The sequence below is a fragment of the Plectropomus leopardus genome, chromosome 4 (genome assembly GCF_008729295.1).
Source record: "Plectropomus leopardus isolate mb chromosome 4, YSFRI_Pleo_2.0, whole genome shotgun sequence".
Lineage (NCBI taxonomy): Eukaryota > Metazoa > Chordata > Actinopteri > Perciformes > Serranidae > Plectropomus > Plectropomus leopardus.
The window spans coordinates 32,549,186-32,568,588 of NC_056466.1; the positions used below are offsets into that span (position 1 = coordinate 32,549,186).

Genomic DNA, 19,403 nt, shown 5'->3' on the forward strand with positions numbered 1-19,403 from the left:
TTTATTCCCCACAAATGTCAGAATATTTGAAATTTGGGACCTTGGCGATGATGCACTCACGACGAAGAAATCTAGCTACAAGATGAGATGGATGAATATGTAGCCTTGTGTTAAATTGGAGGGCATGTTTTAAAACCTTTTATGCAGAGGGATGACACTTTTGGTGTCTTCAACGAAACCTTGATCTACCACATAGCTCAACGGGTTCAGGAAGAGATTGGTTGGTTTAGATTGAAATATTCTTACAAAGCTCACAGATCAGTGAAAGGTTGGATATTTAGAGGTCCCATGTTATGCTCATATTCAAGGTCATACTTGTGTTTTGGGTTTCAACTAGAACATGTGTATGTGCTTTAATGTTTAAAAAACATTTTTTCTCATACAATCGGCTTGAATATACATGTATTCATCATCTCTCTGAATGCTCCGTTAAAGCTCCTGCAAAAGCCCAGTCTGCTCCAATAGAGTGCCTTAGGGATGACGTTTTTCTATCGGCAGATGTGGAAGGTAGCGTTACCCTTGTTCCCTCGTCCAAAAGCCTATGGGAATTTTTCCATTTGATTTTGGATTATCAAAGAAAATAAGGTCTATAGCATTTTGTTCAGCAAAGTAATCATAACAACTGAACACCACTTTAAGGATTTTTGTAATTCACATTTTATTGAATTTTAATTTTTACAACAACAAATACAATAAAACAGAACAAATTGGCAGGTTCCAGCAGGCAATGTCTATCACCAATTATCTAAAATAAAAACTGAGAGGTTCAACAATAAGGTTTGAATAATGGGTGTTCAGTAGGTGTGGTATAAGGTAGTTGCAGGTTCTCAAAGTACTAATTAATTATTGGCTTGCCAAGCCCCAAGGCATCAAAAATCTTAAATTTTACTCTTGGAGACCTGGAACCACCCTGAATACTATCATATCAAGTCACATTGACAGATAAATATTTACTTTTCAGTTTCCTGTACATACAAAATTTCTAAACCTTTCCCATTGTTCATTAGCAGATTCATTCCCACCGTTCAGTCTCATCAACATTTCTTCACATGCAGCCGTTTCCATCATTTGAACTTTCCACATTTCCATAGTTGGGGTTTGGGGTTCTTTCCAACACCTCAAAATCAGACGAGCACAAGTTAATAGAGCAGATTTTAATATTCGATATTTAAATTTGTTTAAATTTGGTACTTTTGTTCTGTCCCCAAGGAGACAGAGCCTTGGTGAGATTGGAAGAATACATCCTAGCCAATTCCCTATTACCTTCAAAATGTTTTCCCACAATGGGAAAACTTGAGTACATTCCCACATTGCGTGTAGATATGTACCACGTTGTGTTTTACATTTCCAGCATAAGTCATCATTTATTAATTTCATTTTATTCAGTCTAGTAGGGGTATAGTAATATCTATGTATTATTTTATATTGAATATATTTGCTCCTTGCTTCTCTGACATATTTTTCAGTGTCGGAAAGAATCCCCTTCCACACTCCTTCATCCAAAAGACAATCCAAATCTTTCTCCCATAGCTTCCTTAAATAATCACACCCTTTGCTGGTCTTCCAGGGACATATCTCGTACCACTTGGAGGCTGTTTGAAGTCTTGATGGTAATTTTAAGAACTGATCAATAATATTAGCATCATCATGTAGAAGTATCTTATCTTTAATGCAGTGTCTGAGTTGTAAATATTTCCAAAAATGGGCTCTTCCTTTAAGTTTAAATTTTTCTAATAATGTTTGATAGGACACAAAATTACCCTCCTCAAAAATATCATCTAATGTTCTAATGCCATTTTTCAACCATTGGGCCCAGTAAATGGTTTGTTTACCTATTTTTATTTTAGCATTGTGCCAAATAGATGCATATTTTTGGGTGTTATGAGAGATTTTACAATTTTTATGCATGTCCCGCCAAGTTTTCCTTGAATGAGTTAAAATTGGGTTCATCATATTGTCATCCTTTTGCTTAATTGTTTGTGAGAGATTCTCTGTGGGTTTGAAAGGGAACGTGAGCTCCTGCTCAATCAAGATCCAGTCTAGGTCTGCATTTTTTACATTCCAGTGTTTTGCAAGTTTTGCCATTTCAAAAGAATAGCTATAATAGGATATATTTGGTAGGGATAGCCCCCCATCTTTCTTTGGCTGGTATAATTTATCTAAATTGATTCTGGGTTTCTTCGTACCCCAAAGGAAGCATTTTATCATGTTGTTATATTTGAGTAATAGCTGTGGGGGAATACATAGAGGAAGCATACCTGTAAGATAGTTAATTTGGGGAGCAATGACCATTTTAATAGTATTTACTTTCCCCCATAGTGTTAAATTCAACCTATCCCATTTCTCCAGATTAGTCTTAATTTTGTTTAATAGTTTTTCTAAATTGGTTGTAATAATTTCTTTTATATCTGAATTTAGTTTTATTCCTAAGTACTCCATGTCTTTTGGGAGCCATTTGAAATTAAATGAATTAAGTAGGGTAGGGGAGCATACCAGGGAAACTGGCATGGCCTCTGACTTATGCCAATTAATACAGTACCCTGAAATTTTAGAATATGTTTTAATAGTTTCTAGTAATTGTGCGACAGAACTAGCTGGATCCCGACACAGTGCCAGAATATCATCCGCGTAGAGAAAAAGTTTGTGTTCCCTGCCCCCCGCAGTAACTCCTCGAATTCTTGGTTCCTCTCTTATCATTACAGCTAAAGGTTCGAGAAATATTGTAAACAATAATGGACTAAGACTACACCCCTGGCGTGTTGATCTAGATATTTTAAAGAACTGAGATATCATGCCATTTGTAAAAACAGCAGCTTTCGGATTTGAATATAGGATCCGCACCCATCGGCAGAAATTAAAGCCAAACCCAAATCTTGATAGTGTTTCAAAAAGAAAGGCCCACTCCACCCGATCAAAAGCTTTCTGGGCATCAAGGGATAAGGCAACAACAGGTTGCAGGTTAGATTTATTCAACCAAAGTAGGTGCAAGAGTCTTCTCATGTTATCAGTTGATGTTCTATTTTTTATGAAGCCTACTTGATCCTTATGTATTATTATTGGTAAAACTTTGTCTAATCTCAGAGCTAATACTTTTGATAATATTTTGCAATCAACATTAATTAAGCTTATAGGTCTATAATTTGCAGGGTCTGTTAAATCTTTATCTTTTTTTGGTAGTAGGGTTATAATAGCTTCATTAAAGCTGTCGGGTAATGATCCACACTCAAATGCTTCCTGCAGAACCTTTGTAAGAAATGGGCATAGCACATCCAGATATTTCTTATAAAATTCAGCTGGGAAGCCATCCACACCTGGTGACTTCCCAGATTTCATAGCCATAATAGCAGTTTTTACCTCTGTGTTTGATATGGGGGTTTCTAAATGATCTCTTTCCATCTGAGGAACCTGTGGCAGCGTGATGTTTTCAAAAAAAGTGGCCAAATCATCCTCCTTTGTTATATTTGAAGATGTATATAATTCCTCATAAAAACTCTTAAAGATCTTGTTAATGCCAGTTGTGGATGTGATTAGTTCATTATTTTCTCTAATTGTCATAATTGTGTTATTTGCGTCCTGTGACTTTAACTGTCTCGCTAATAATCGTCCAGTCTTCTCTCCGTTTTCATAAAAATTAGTTTTAAGCCTAAACAATGCGTATTCTGTTTTTTTATTATAAATTTCATGTAAATCATATTTCAATTGACAGATTTTATGAAATTTTTCCTCTTCGAACCGTTCCGCTAACAGTTTTTCTAAATCAATTATTTCCTTTTCTAATGATTGTAACTTATTACGACTTTCCTTTTTCTTGAAGGAACTCTGAGAAATAAATTTTCCTCTTACGAATGCTTTGAGAGCGTCCCATACTGTAGCTAGTCTCGCTGTTGAACCAATATTTAACTCTAGAAATTTACAGATATCTTCCCCAAGTTTTTTAGCAAATTCTTCATCCTGTAATAAACTTGTGTTCATTCTCCATCTTCCAACTTTGATTTTATCAACATTTAGATCTAAATGTAGCTCCACCAGAGCATGATCCGTTATTGCTATAACTCCTATATTACAGTCTATAACCTTATCTATGAGAGAGTGTGAAATTAGAAAAAAATCTATTCGTGAATAAGTTTTGTGGGAATGAGAGTAAAAAGAATACTCCCTCTCCCGCGGGTTAACAAGCCTCCAGATATCAATTAAACTCAGATCTTCCTGTAGACTGTGTATGGCATTTCTTTCTTTCGAGTATAGGGAAGGTCTAATTTTACTGCGATCTAAATGGTCATCTATTACTTGATTAAAATCTCCCCCTAATATAAGTGGACCATCCAGGCCTCCCAACATCTTAGAGACTTTAGAAATAAAATTTGGGCTCTCCTTATTGGGAGCGTAAATATTACATAATATAACCATTACTCCATTAATTTTAGCTTCTACACACAGGATACGTCCATCAGAGTCCTTAAATTCTTTTGAAAATATGAAATTAAGCTTTTTGTTTACCAAAATGGCAACTCCGCAGCTTTTACTAGATACAGAATTGTGAAATACTTTCCCCACCCAATCACGTTTCATTTTCAGAGCTTCTTCTCCTTTTTTAAAATGAGTTTCTTGTATAAGAGCAATATCTGTGTTTTTCGATTTTAGATATGTAAGTATCTTTTTCCTTTTGGTAGGAGTGCTGCAACCATTAATGTTCCATGAAACAATGTTGATATACTGACTACCCATAAAGTTTATAAAAACAATATTTTCCTCTCTTCAAAAGTAAAACCATACTATTCCAAATTTCAGTGTAATAGATCCATGCCTTGCCTTTGCAATAACAAACATTTAGACTTAACCATAATCCAAGTCCTGCCACATCAGCAAAAACAGTAAACAAAAAGAAAAACGTTTTCAACTCAAAAAACACTGTCTCAAAACAGAACCTGACAGTGTAAGCATCTTCTCTGCTGATTCCGGTCCGTGTTGATCCTCTGGGTGGCACCGTCATTCTCCTCCTCGCCCCCTGGTCATGACAGCTCCCAGCTGGTCCCCGTCCCCGACGCCTCCTTCAGAATAAAGTTCAACTCTCCGTGCTGCGTATATCACTTAGTCCTCTTGTTCCACGGTAGTAATGTTATCCCGTATAAAGCATTCAGCTTTCTCCGGGTCAGTGAAGCTCCATCTCTTCCCCTTCCACGTAAATCTCAAGGTTGCTGGGTGTGCGAGCGTGTGTTTAACCTGGTGCTGCCACAGGATCTTCATGATGGGAGAGAACAGCCTCCGCCGGTCAGAGCGCTCCTTGGTCAAATCCTCAAACATCGAGATGGTGCATCCCTCCCATTTCAGCCCTTTTATTTTCTTAGCAGCAGCAAGAGCTTTCTCTCGGGCCGTATACCGTAAAAACTTCACCAGTATGATACGTGGGGCTGCATTATCATCCGGCCGTGGTCCTCCGTTTCTATGGCTCCTTTCGATTTCAAATTCTTCTCCATCCAGTTTAAAACCATCTCGTAGTATCTTCCTGACATAATCATTCATATTACTTCCAGCCTCCTTGCCTTCCTTCAGTCCAACCAGCCTGACATTATTTCGTCTGCTTTGGTTCTCATAGTTCTCAATTCTCTGCCAAAGTTTATCCACTCGCTCTGTTAGCCGCATGTTATCATTGGCCATGTTAGCTGCGCTATCCTCCACATTGGAAATGCGGGTTTCAGCTTCATCCATTCTTGTTTGGAGCGCACATACCGAGTTCTTGAGTTCGGTGGTGTCTGCCCGTATTACGGTCACATCAGTCGCCACTTGATTTAAAGTTTCCCCGAGCTTCGTGATCTCCGAGAAAAGATCTTCCATGCTATTTTTCGGGTTAGTTCCGGGGCTAGCCGAGCTAGCATCCACGGGGACAGTAGTTTTCAGACGAGTCTGCACACTTCGTTTGGGTTGATTCATCTCAAAATCCAGAACTTCTGCGTAAGTAGATAAAGCCACAACTTACCTAGCGTAGTTAGAATTAGTTGCGGAGAGTTGTCATGGTTTAATTGCCTTTAATTATGGTCAGGGACCGGGAGCGGATCTAGAGCGCTGCCATTTCCCAGGTATCCCCACGTGACTCCCCACTTTAAGGATTTTTGAAGCCTAAATGCAATCACCTGAAGTAAAAAGCTGTTAGGCAATGTTAGGCAATAAATGAAAATGAACTACACTGGTTGCACAACTTAGTGTCGCCACAAGGCTGTTAAGCTATCTTTGGCGTGATGACAGTTTTTAGTCTCCTTTAGCCACTTGTTAGCAACTGCCTTATTATAAGATGCACAAAAGCTTCAAAGTTTATTAGTGGGGTATTTACTGAAAACTGCCTGACCTCCGGGTAAGAGCCTGGTGTTGGGGACTCAGGGCATGCCCAGAGCGCCTGGGCCAACTTCATGTTAACGTACTGAATGACTGTAATGGCACTGTAGTGGCGCTTTCTAACTTTGCATAGTATAGTTGTGATATCAAAACTTCACCAAAGTCAGCTTGTTTAAGGGGCAAAGATTTCTGAGTATGGACTGTGCATCCCCCAGTTTCTTGAGTGTGTTAATATTTGCATAGTATTTATATAGCACCTTAACCTGCTTTGCATTAAAGATTTTAGACCTTTAACAACACAATTTGCTTTATTTAAAATTTGCTGTGTTCTACATGCTGTGTGATATTACCATATTTAAAGTATATTTAAAATGTTTTTACTATTTTTAAAAATATTTATGTGCCATCACTTTAACAACATAAATACGATGCTGATAGGCTTCTGTTAGGAGCCAAAAAGTGGTCAAACTAAATGCCTGTGGCTAAATTTATAATAATCCCAGTAGCATATTGTCATCTCTAATATGTTTTCAGTTATAATGATTTAGAGCACATTATCAGTGTTGTCTGTTTTGCAGCAACCATTGAAATCCTATCATGGTGTAATGTGTTTAATGGATGAACCCAGGTGGGTGAAGCTGTGCTTATAAATAACATGATCAACTCATTTGTATTGCTTGGTCAGACACTACGTCACACCAGGACCGGGCAGTGGGAGGCGATCAATCCAGGACTCGGACACCTGCCTCTGTACTGACGTCAAAGAGAGCGACTCAATAGATATTTCCTGCAGCCCAATGAGGCACAAATTAACAGGTGATTAGAAGAAGTGTTGAATATAAATGGTAACAGGGGCCAGGCCCTGAGAAAATGTCATCAATATGAATCTTTTCCTTTGCATTCAGAGCCAGCTAACCCTCCTCCCTCAGACTTGTTTACAAGTAAGAGCCATACACTCTGGGTGCTCTCCCAGGAAAGACCTCGTTGCACACTTCAAAGTACTGTCACACTAGCCGGCCCCTTTTACTTGCTTGAAGTCGGGCTGCTTTAGAGTTCCTAGCCGGGGACCTCTTACCTGTTTGAAAGCACAGCGGAGCTCTTTCAGCCCGACCATGTGAGCCGTCTCAGCCAGCATCCTTGGTCCCATTAACTCGCAGAAATCATCAAAGTCTACATGACCACCCCCTGCAGAAAGACAGAGGACACACACATAGATTCAGGCACACACATGCACTGGCTGACAACCAAGTAATAGCCTCTCTGCCTCCCTGGAGTGTCTCTGTTAGACATATGGATTCATGCATTAAGCATTAAGGTGTCAGAGAATATTGGCGCATGCAGTGTCTCTCGTCATTAGCTGCTTAGTAACACTGGTGGAGGAAGTATTCAGATTCAATATATTTTGGGCCTAAACAAGCTAAACTCACAACTACATACTATGAGCTTGTCAAATCATCGTAGAAAAGCCATACAAACATTTGTTTATTTACTCATGCAGAAAACATAAGGCAACAATAGCAATTATTTGGAGTCTGGTTTAGCTGCTAAGTGATGCACTGTGTGTAAAATTTCCTTCAAAGCCTGGCGAACTTCCTGGTGCTTGGTGCTAACAGTGCTAACATTGACAACAGTGCTGACACATTGTTAACCTGGTGGGCATCAAAGAGGGGGTGTTATGCTCAAATGCACCAACCAACCCGGCAACCAAAAACTTGGATTACAACACACACACACACACACACACACACACACACACACACACACACACACACACACACACACACACAGGGAGCATGACTTCATTCCCTGCTCAGGACGCCATTACTTCGTTATATCTTTGGAGAGCAAATAGTTGTTTGCTGCTTTATTAACATTCTGGATGCTATAAATAGAACCTTTAATACCAAGCTTCTGAATAAAAAGTTTATGAATGTCCTCAGTGCATGGAGGCGATAACAATGCATTCAGCTATCTGCTCATTATGTTTCCTTCAACCCAGTTAGAAACAGTTTTGTTTTGTTTGATCCCCATGGTAATTATCAAAACACACTGATACAATGGAAAGGCTTGTGTTATTAGTTTGACAAAAGACAGGCTTATTTGATAGTGTAGGCCAATAGACTCATTCTGTTTTCACTATGTGGGCCTTTGGTGGATGTAAAAGACTGTGCCAATAAAGCCATATTGTCATTTTGTGGTCAAAAACTGTAATTAGTGGTCAGAGTGTCAGGAAAAAAAGACGATGGCAAACCGTACTTGCATGGAAAGCAATTTTAATGGTGTTGAATATTGAAACGAATGGCTCAAATTGCCATCCACTAAGTTAGAACAAAGGCTGAAGGATCCTGAAATACAAGACCATTAATTCTGTGATTTTTGAGTTAGCAGAGAATTTTCATACATGCCTCGAGCTGCGGTAAAGTTTCTGGCTGACTGGCTCTACCCTTGTGGAGCATCAGTCTGTGGGGAATTCCTGACACCTCCTTGAAGAATTGTGCTGTAAGTGGGTCAGTTTATAATCATGGACTGGAGAAGTTCTCCCAAAAGTCTTTGGAGATTATTATTATTTTTTAATTGATAGTACAACGCTAGTTATATATAAAAGAGTGAATTTCACGGTATTAATGGCTCTGTAGGGATTACGCTGCAGAGATTAAGCAAGGGATGTCTGAAGCTCATTCTACCTTATGGGTCAAATTAAGGCATCCATGAACAGATGAATAATTCATATTATGCAACAAAGCAGAAAATATCAAATGTAGTCACCACCATCAAAGCCCTGATATTATGAATATTTCTCTTCTAGTGTCCCTTCAAGGTAGAGCTAAAAAAGCTTTTCTACACAGTTTGAAGCATCACACATTTGCTTTCTGCTTGTTCCAGTTATAGTAGAGCAGGGCCGTGATCACCTATTTAACAATGGGGGGGGACCATTTTCAATCTACACTACCTGCGACCCAACCCTCGAGGGGTGTCTGAGGGGAACTTCCCTCAGGAGAAGCTTAACAGCTAAACTGCATTATGGAAGATTTAGCAACAGAAATCTTTGATCGGGGGTTCTACAAGTTTTGATGACAGCTGCCATCTCAAGCTGGCCACCAATGTGTTGGCATTCCGAGTTTGGCATTCTGGCCGTTACCATCTTGGCTTTTTGGAGCCAGAAGTGAACATATGTCGATGAGACTGGAGTGAGGGTGGATCTGACTGGAAGCCAAAGACTCTATTGGCAGACAGCCTGTCACTAAAGGTGCCCCGCCCTTAAATATGTGTAACTTTATGGCTTTATAACATGTAGATGGGAGAGTTATAAAAAAAAAAAAAAAATTAAAAAATGCACCCCTCGTACAGTTGTCATGAAGGTTGAATGTTGGAATAAGCTGTTGATATGTTTATTCTATATCTTTAAGTTACATTTTCATTACCATTTAAGTTTATAAAACCAATAAAAAGTCATTAAAAATGTGATAAGGTGTTAAAAAGAGTCAAAAGTATATTGAAAATGTGTCTCAATGATACTTTAAAAATGTTGGTTAAAAATGTTTTGCCTGTAAGGTCTTAACTAAATGCAGAGAGTAACACCACCCCAGTGTAGTTGACAGCATTGTGGGAAATGTGATGTCTAGTGAAGAAGTCATACGTCAGTAGCACTGTGGGTAAGAGGAACATGGCTGCAGACAATGAACGTATGACTCCAGAGTAACAATATTCTACACATGTACGTTAGAGGCGCACCGGGTAATTGTTCCTTATTTTGTGTCATATTATGTATAGAGTTAATGTGGATTACATGGAAATTGGTGCTGCATTTTTGTAGCCAGCCTCAAGTGGCCAGTCCATGAACTGCAGCTTTTGGCACTTTAGCATTGGCTTCATTTTTCAGCCTTGAAGGCCACCGCTTGGTTTTAAGTTGCGTTATTAAATAACCAAAATCTAACGTCTGCCAAAGGACATCTAAGTCATGTACGTCATCATGACGTTGAATAATGACATTTAGTTGTAAGGTATGGAAAACAAAACTTAACATCTGCAAAACTTCACATAATGTTCATAAAATGTTTGAAAGCATTTTTGCCTTTATGTGATGGTAGAATGTAAGCGTGAACGGGAGAGAGAGGGGATGACGTGTAGCAAAGGGGCATGAGCTGGAAGCGAACACGTGGCTGCTGCAGCAAGCAGATTGCCTTTGTACATAGTAGCCCTGCTGTACCACAGAGTTACTGGGTGCCTCCATAATGTGAAATTCTAATGTTGATACACATCAGTCCAACCAAAATTTGCATCTGTCCAACATAACAGTCCAATATCTTGCTGTAATCATATTGACAAGGCAGATTATCATTTAGGGTTGCACGGGAAAAATGCAAAATTACTTTTTTTTTTTTTTTTACTGATTTTCCTGATGAGTTTTTTTTAATGATACAACCTGTGTAACTCATTCATGTTCTAGTTTTCCACTTTAATACATTTGGACAAACCACATGTATTAAGTCATATTACCAGAACTGATAGTAATTATAATGGAAATTTGTTCAGTTCATTCATGATCAAGATTTCAATTTGCTAATGATTATTTTTGATGGTGGTGTATGGTTTCCTGTAGAAAAACATTTTTTTCCTTTATAATTTTTTTTAGCAATATATTGACAAGAATTTAGAATAAGGCTCTGTAACTCTGGTGTTGGTATGGTGCACATGAGATGTGGAAGTTTCTGGGACTTTAATGTGATGTTAATGCAGCGGTGGCTCTCTTAATTCTGGTTTTCGAGATCCTCGCTGTTGCCATTCTAACCATCTAAACAGGGAATTATTTACACCTGGGACAGCAGGTGAAGCTAATTAACTAGCTGGTAGCACAGAAGCCAGCTGCACTCTGCTCCCTGAGGCTCACAGCTGAGAATCACTGCCGCAATATACACAACGTCATGCCACTGTTTGTGACCAAACAATTACTTTGTGGACTCAGTGTGCAATGTTTTGCTCATGAACAGTGTTATTGTCCTCCAGGCTCAACGCTATGTTCACTTTTTTCAAAGCATACACACACAGAGAAGTCTCTTAGACAATAAACATATATACATACATACATACATATATTTTCAAAAATAAACACATTCAAGTTATTACTTATCTCTAATGTTGCCTTGCCATGTTTGGTTTTATTTGCCATCATTTTGGGTTATCTGTGTCTTAGCTTTTTGCTTCCTTGCCAAAACAATGGAGGTGTTTACAAAATAACAAGACATTCAACAGCAGCATTCATTTCCAAAAAACAATGTTCCCATTACTCCGGATTATCCGTAGGGCATCTTGTCAACAGTAAACATAAAGACTATTTCCTGAGTACAACATTGAGCAAATAGGGCAAAAACAACAACAAAAAAAGAAGCTAGATAGGGCCTGCCAATATAGATACAGTACACCCAACTGAAATCACTACTATCATTACTCATTCCTTTTGAAAAAAAAGATTACAATGTGTTTTTTGAATGTGTCTTTTTTGTTACTAAAATGAAGAAACAAGGTCTTTGTAAACAGCAGAAATGCTCCTCTTCTGTGTGTTTGATTGACAGCAGCTGCTAGCTGAGCACCCCGGCAGGGAACCTGAGACAGGCTAAACATTCCTGCACTTTGGATACAAATCATGGACAGATAGCGTTTTATAAGCAGTGGTATTGAAGAGTAAGGACCACACGAGCATCTACAGGCAACAGAACGACTCTTAGAGGTAAGTTAACCTGCTGTTTAATGAGCTTCAGCCGAGAAGTTAATTAGAAAACAAGCCCACAATCTGACGTTAGCAGTGCACACTGTTTGTTTGGTCACACAAAACAAGCTAAGGTTGAGGACAAGATGTGTGTTCATGTTTGTACGTTAGAAACAAAGCAGACTTTAGCAGGAAAGCTAATGTGGCTGTTTCTCAATGTCTTTGGCCCTTGCAGGCTGATGTCTGGCTGTTTTTGGCAGGGCCATTTCTAGGGTTTGAGGACATTGGGGGCTTAGTTTGAACCTCTGTAGAGGGGTGCGGGGATCATCCCTTGATCATTTTTCTGATGAACAAGCTCTCCTTTGTTGCTTTCATGCACTCTGGCACTTTATTTACCCTCAACTTTTTTTTCTGCAACAATTGTGAATTTTCATATGAAAAATTATTAGGATTTGTTAGCATTGAGTAAAACAGGTACTTTACATCGGCTGTTATTAAAAATGTCTTGACTAGAATTGAAAAAATAGTTAAATGTATCAGTGGTGGAATGTAACTACAATTATACAGGGAATGACAGGTTATAAGATCTTGGGATTTTTATCATTATTACACCTGCTCTTATTATTTAAACATACATATAGCCTACATATTTAGATTGGAGGCTATTTCTAAAACATTTGGGGCTGAAGGCTCGGATGCCAGTGCCTAACAATGTCACAGGTTTTTGCTTTTCAAATTTTTTACTTCAAAGGAGAACACAAAACATGATGCACTGAGCAGATATGTGTGCTGCAGGAAATAATATAGCATGTCCCGATACATAGTATGTTAAATGCAGTACCAGGACTGCATCTGGTTGCCGTATACAAACCAGCATGCTTTTCTGCCTATTCTGATTCGCAATCCTATGCACAGCACAAGAAATTTTCCCTGGACTGAGCCACAGACAGATGACGGCTCATTGACAGCTGACAGAAACCGCTGTGATGAATGACAGCACATTCAAGAATTAGTGCTACATTTTTTTTTGTTTATAATCAATACATTAATATATTAATGTTGCATGAAGCTAAGTGGATTGCGATAGGTATTTGAGCAAAATGTTTAAAGTTCAAGGCACACTGTTATGACAAAGTAGCATTTCCTGATTGTATGTATACTCCACGCAACAGTATGTACTTTGTAAGACTAGCCACAGGACAGACTGCAAGTAACAAGAAAAAGTATGCGATTTGGAACAAAGCTCTGGAGTCACTGAGGTGTGCGGTCCAGGATGTTCTCATGCACTGTTTGCTATCTATGAAAAGTAATGCACTAAAATTTGTACACATTCCACGTAAATCATGTATAATTACATGTTTTAGAAGGCTGTGATTATGTGAGCAATGTGCTGAAAGGAGTAAAGAAGGAAGCTGTTCTGAGCAGGACTACAGGACTACATGGTAGGTTCTGAAATGATAGGTAATAATACGTACTATAGTTCAGAGCACGGAGTCACATCAATTGATTCCAGCTATCGGTTGTTCCTTACTACGAACTGAGTTAGCTGTTAGCTGACTTCCTCTGTTAGTTAGCACAATAGTTAGCGGGCAAGTACGCTACTTACTTTCAGCTGTTCGGACTAATAAGTACATAATAAAACCCCCCAAATTGTTAAGAAAATTAATGTTCTCACTCCTGAGTCCCTTATTTAACAGAGAAATACAACTGGACACCTTTTTAATTCAACTTTCTCGCAGTCACAGAAGACTGATGAGACTTAATTTCCTTCTTAACTTATAATAAAACACATTTCATTCAAACTCAACAGAAACAAAATAAAACTCACCCAAACCATCCTAGTTACTCTTGCTGGTAATCTGGTTAGTAAGTCCACTTTCCCAACAATCACCAGCTTTGATTTGGTCAAAATAAATCCTTAATTCACCAAGTTAGATGTAAAAAAATATACTGTTATTCCCCAGTCTCACTCTGTTGTTGCCAACCCTTTACAGTCTCTCCATCCACCACTAAGTGTCATGGTGTCTTTCAGCTGAGCTCTGGTGATGCATGCTGTGCACTACATATGATGAGTTGAAAAAAAAAGGAGCCAGTGTATTTCTGACGTCATTGAAAAACATACCTCGGGATTTCTAAATACCCTGGTATAGTGTAAAACCAAGATACCACTAGCATATATCTGTATTGTGCATAAATGCGGCTGGATTGCTACGCACGTATTGTTACAAAACATCACACCTATAGTTTGCTCCATGTGTCTGAGTCCTGTGTGTCCATTGAGGGTTTATGTAAAGTCTTGGCAGATGCTCACAGATCAGATATTCAGGCCTCGCTGTGACACTCTCTGTAGGTGTTACAGGAGCTGGTTCTCCAGCCTCATGGCAGAAATCAATGCAGTGATGATTCACCTTAAACACTCCCCACACACAGATCTATGTGCACCTCGTCATTCAGTAAAGACAGCAAGACAAAGTCACTCTCATTAAGAGCAGTAAGAGGAAACTTTGATCTCAACCAAACACGCTTCTCCATGCAGACTCACACTCGTACACCCCTGCACCTGCTCAGTGAGGGCCATTAATCAGTCTGCTAAAATGTCTCAAGTGTCCCCAACTTCAAAGACAAACATAAGTTCCTTGGGGACGCAAAAGAAAGAATCTGCTCGTACACAACCACACGTGTTTGTGTTCGCAGACACATTACTCAGGCTTTCACACCTACTCGCTTCAGAAAGACCTATCAATCATGCACACATGGTTTAACCACTGAGGAAGAAATGAAAACCAAACACACACACAAAAAAACCCACAATCAGATGGAAATACACACATTTCATCTTGATTTGTTGGATGATCTCGATGAGCTCCATCTCTGTAGGCATGTAGCCCATGGTCCTCATGCAGTCTGCGATGTCTTTGTAATGGATGAAGCCATCCGCGTCATAGTCAAATTCCTTAAAGGCCTCCTGGAGCTCTGACAGACAGACAAACAAATTACAGCAATTGCAACAAAGCGTAAAGTAGGGTAACATATTTTTTCCCAAGAGTCAAACACACATGTGTAAACAGTGTGTGCACAGATAGTTTCACTTTGAATCAACTTTTAACTTCTCTCTAAGGTGTTGACTCCAGCAGACTGAGCTACAGCCAGCTCTCAAGAACAGCAGGTTATGTTGTTTTAATGGATTTTGTTGCTCTGAGTCTCTGGCAAATGTTTCATGTCAGTCTGAGAAGTCTTCAACCTTTTACATGAATCACAGAGAGAAGCAAAGAAAATCAATGCGATTGATAAAGCTGTGCATCGACTAGTGATTTATCATGTGTTCGCATCGTAATTACACCAACAACATCTTACCGTCTAGCTCCTCTGGCATCAGCTCTCTCTCCTGTGGAGGAGAGAAGACAGTGGAAATAATTACATGACAGCATCAGAGGACGGGATGTAAAATCAGGGTGGCCTTAAAACAGCAAATTCTCCTGAGAAATATCCCAGTGATAATCTGTTTTTGACTACCAAATTAGAATAACATGCATATCATGTCAACACCGCTGCATGCTGACAGTAAACTCTAATGGGATTTCACCCTGCGACATGTCTTTCTAATTTGCAAAATGACACAATACTGCCACACACTCCTACGTGCACGCACACACACACATCTGCAGCATCCTGCGGGACATGTAGCATAAGTTCTGATCTGTGAGCATACAAACACACACCCACGCACAACCACGTGACAGTGAGTTGCACAAACCTCGCACTGTCATAAAGGAACAGATACGTGTAAACTAGGACACAGATACCCACACGTAAACACTTGCATACACATGGCATATCGTTTGCATAAAGCCTTGTGTGTGAAACGTTCAGTATTCTCTGCCTTGTTTTGACATTTGCTCAGGATGATCTTTCCCTCCCTTTCTCCTTCATTCTCTCCTCTTTTCATGGGGATGTTGAGGCAAAGCTGGGAGCACAATCTCTATGGACAGTCATTAAGAGTCATGGATTGCAGTGAAATTCACATGTGCTAAAGACTTTAAATTGTAATATGTTATTATATATTTCAGTGGTTACTAAATAGATTCTAAGTATTATAATCAGATGACAAACGTTACAGCTGAAGTGGGTAAAAAAAAATTTAACATAAAAGTGATTAAAAGAACATTCGATCAGTTGATGTGCCACCTCTGGTCCAGTTCACCTTTATTCATCTTCCTAAAATCCTACAGACCTCTTGAAATCCTAGAAATGTCCCGAAAAAAGAAAAGTCCTCAAATCCTAGGAATGTCCTGAAATCCTGTGTTCTGAAATCCTAGAATCATAAGGATGTCCTCAAATCCTGGAAATATCCTAAAATCCTGTAAATTACATTAAGTCCTAAAATCATCCTAAAATCCTACAAATATCCTTGAATTCTAGAAACGTCCTTAAATCCTAGAAATGTCTTAAAATCCTAAAAAAGTCCTCAAATCCAAGGAATGCTCTGAAATCCTGGATATGTTCTAAAATCCTAGAAAAGTCCTAAAGTCCTAGTAATGTCTTAAAATGCTTCAAATGTCCTAAAATCCTTGAAATGTACTTAAATCCTAGAAACAAATGGGGCTGCTGCGACTGGCCCCTGGCCTTCTGTCACTTTGCAAAAGTGGCCCCAGCAAAGCCAGTTGAGTATCTCTGTGGTGCAGCATTGAGGGGTATGATGGAGTGGATGTGGAGAGCATTTAGGCCCTGACACACCAAGCCGACAATTGGCTGTTGGTCAATGTCGGGCTGTTGTTGTCGATTGCCCTTGTCTCTGTGGTGTGTCCTTGCACCCAAGAGCTAGAGCCGGGTGTGACTCCGGCTGCTTGACAGCTGTTGTGACATTTTATAGTTTGTAAAGTTAGAAAAAAAACAACAATCTGTGTCCAGTGTTGTAAATTAGTCTGTTACATTTAGTTGTCCTCATTATGGAAGATGTTAATATTCTCCTGCTCTGTGCTGCAGGAAAGGCTCCACTCGGGGTGAGCTGCAGGGGTGACACTGACACCCAAATGGCTTGACTCCGTCAATCAACCCGTCACTGTGTGTGTGACAGGTACAGGAGCAGGATCACAAAAACTGAAATGGCATTCGTCCTCCTCAAAAAAAGAAAAAAAAAAAAAAAATATCCGAATCCCAAATTAATTGAAAACAGAATACCTACCCAATTAACAAATACCTGAATATTTGGGTCCAGCCCCAGTGCATACCTTATCTTTTATAGTTTGTTAGCTAAGTTGGTTATTTGATTTCTCGATTCCTCATGAGCTCTCAAATACAATACATGTCAAATATTACATTTTGTTGTTGTTTTTTTTTGGGGGGGGGGGTGTCTCAGGGAAAGCTTGCCCTTGCAAAATTTGGCACTGTACATGTGCGTAGAAAAATCACTTCACATGCATCAGCCCTTGAAATAATGTTCTCATTAGCATATCTGTAAACATGTACCGACTTGAATTTACATATGTAAAGCTTCGATAGTAAAAGAACATGAAATGAATTTAATTATCCATTCACTCCCGCCTTTAAAAAGAAAACATGCTTGTGCCAAACAGCATGTTGACTCTAGGGCTTGCTCACAATGTGCAACTCTTTTACCGACACATCATGGCATCCACAGGGGATGCGAGAAACATGCAAACTCAGTCGTCTTCGTATAGAGCAACCGAGCCTGACATATGGAGATATCGCTTAGCACAAAGACTGCAGAAGCCTGAGGATAGCTATAAGTTCAAAGATACAAGACTGACACACAAGCTTATGAAAGCTGTGATTTATTGAGAGCACAAATGTGCACAAATGTGCACAAATCTGTGGGCTTGTTTTTCCTCACTTTCAAGCAGGAAGGAAAATACTGATACTGAATGGAGTTGAGATAAAGACACACTAGCAGAGGTGGAAATAACACATTATGTGTATCCATGCACTTTTCTATTACGCTGGGCTTTTTTTTTATTCAGCTGTATCTCAAAGGGAAATTTTTGCCCTTTTTACCACGATGCATTATCTGATTTCTATAGCAACTACATGAAAGGTTTTCTGAAAAACCTGAACAATAACTATCATATGGAGGAGATAGACATACTTGAACGTAAACTAGTTTGAGCGCATCAGCTTCAAGTATTTTACCTTTGATCCTTGAGTTTATTTAATGCTCATGCTGACCTTTTATGCTTTTAGACTTTTACGTTGGACCTTTGGCATTAATCAAGTTTCTATTTCTATTACTTAATTGCAACTTTTATTAAAGGAAATTATTTTTCAACCTTCAGTTGTTCTTTTTTGAACAGCTGAAAAAGTGAGAGATAAAAAGGCAAATCAGAGCAGCAGTGGAACTGAAATGCAAAGAGAAGTGCAATATTTTCCTCCTAATACATGTTGGCACTCAGGGTGGCTAATACATAAATCATACAAGGTCATCCTGCTCAAGTGCACAATAGCTTGAGGAAAAGGAGAGGCCCCCATAGTTTATTTGGAAGCCGCTCCGCATGGCAGCCGTTCAAATGATTATTCACTGTATAATATTGCCAACAGAGTCGAAACACAAATGCAATGCCAAGACGCGGTAACATCAAGGAGTTACCTCACAACACGTGTACTCTGCCTCAGAAACAGTTTATATAAACCTCTTAGTTTTAATATGATTGTTTGTGCTGTAGCAGAAAAAAACTCTATTTCCCAGGGTCCAACAGCAATGTTTATCCTACCCAGGATCCTCCAGTCCACAAGGGCATATTTAGATAGCAAGGTCAACACATTAATTGGATTTTTTTTCATCCAGAAAGGATTAGACAGCGTGCCATGCCGATGCCGGATTCATCCGTCAGAACGAGCCCATTAACAGTTAATTTCATTCCGTCTGCCTTCACATGCTCCATCGAGCAGCCTACTGTTTTGTAAGCATGACACATGATCACATAAAAGGTATGTGACACACACATATGGTCCTCAGGTAGAAAATACACCTAAAATACAGTTACAGTATGCACATGGTGTTCATTGAAGGGTGGGCTTGTTTCAGCTCTGTCCTCCACTGTGGCTCTGGTATGTAAATGCATCAATTGTTTTTCTTTAGTGATTTGTCTCTCCCGGCCCCTTCTCCAGTTGGATCTAATGAGGGCTGACAGTGAACCTTGCTAAGGGGGTTATTAATACTTGTGTTGAGGCAGGGATTAGGAGTGCTGAGGGATGGATGGTCTCCCTGCCTCAGTGTCAGGGCAGCAGCCGAAATAATGTGTCCTCTGTCCTGTGGATACAACGTAGACCTCTCTACCTGGCTACTAGTAAATTCAAACCAGGGACTGTCACAGTGAAACAAGGCAGATCGGTGGTGGCAGGTGAGGTAGTAACTCAG

The 19,403-nt window shown here is 39.3% G+C and overlaps 1 protein-coding gene across 1 annotated transcript in view; it reads right to left on the reverse strand.

Moving 5' to 3' along the window:
- Window positions 1–19,403, reverse strand: part of cabp4 (calcium binding protein 4) — a 38,303-nt gene that overhangs the window by 4,383 nt on the left and 14,517 nt on the right. Inside the window, exons 4-6 of the mRNA XM_042485526.1 lie at window positions 15,386–15,416; window positions 14,861–15,004; window positions 7,403–7,512 (exon numbers count right to left, since the gene is read on the reverse strand). Coding sequence (XP_042341460.1) covers window positions 7,403–7,512; window positions 14,861–15,004; window positions 15,386–15,416 — 285 coding nt within the window. The remainder of the gene's footprint in view (window positions 1–7,402; window positions 7,513–14,860; window positions 15,005–15,385; window positions 15,417–19,403) is intronic.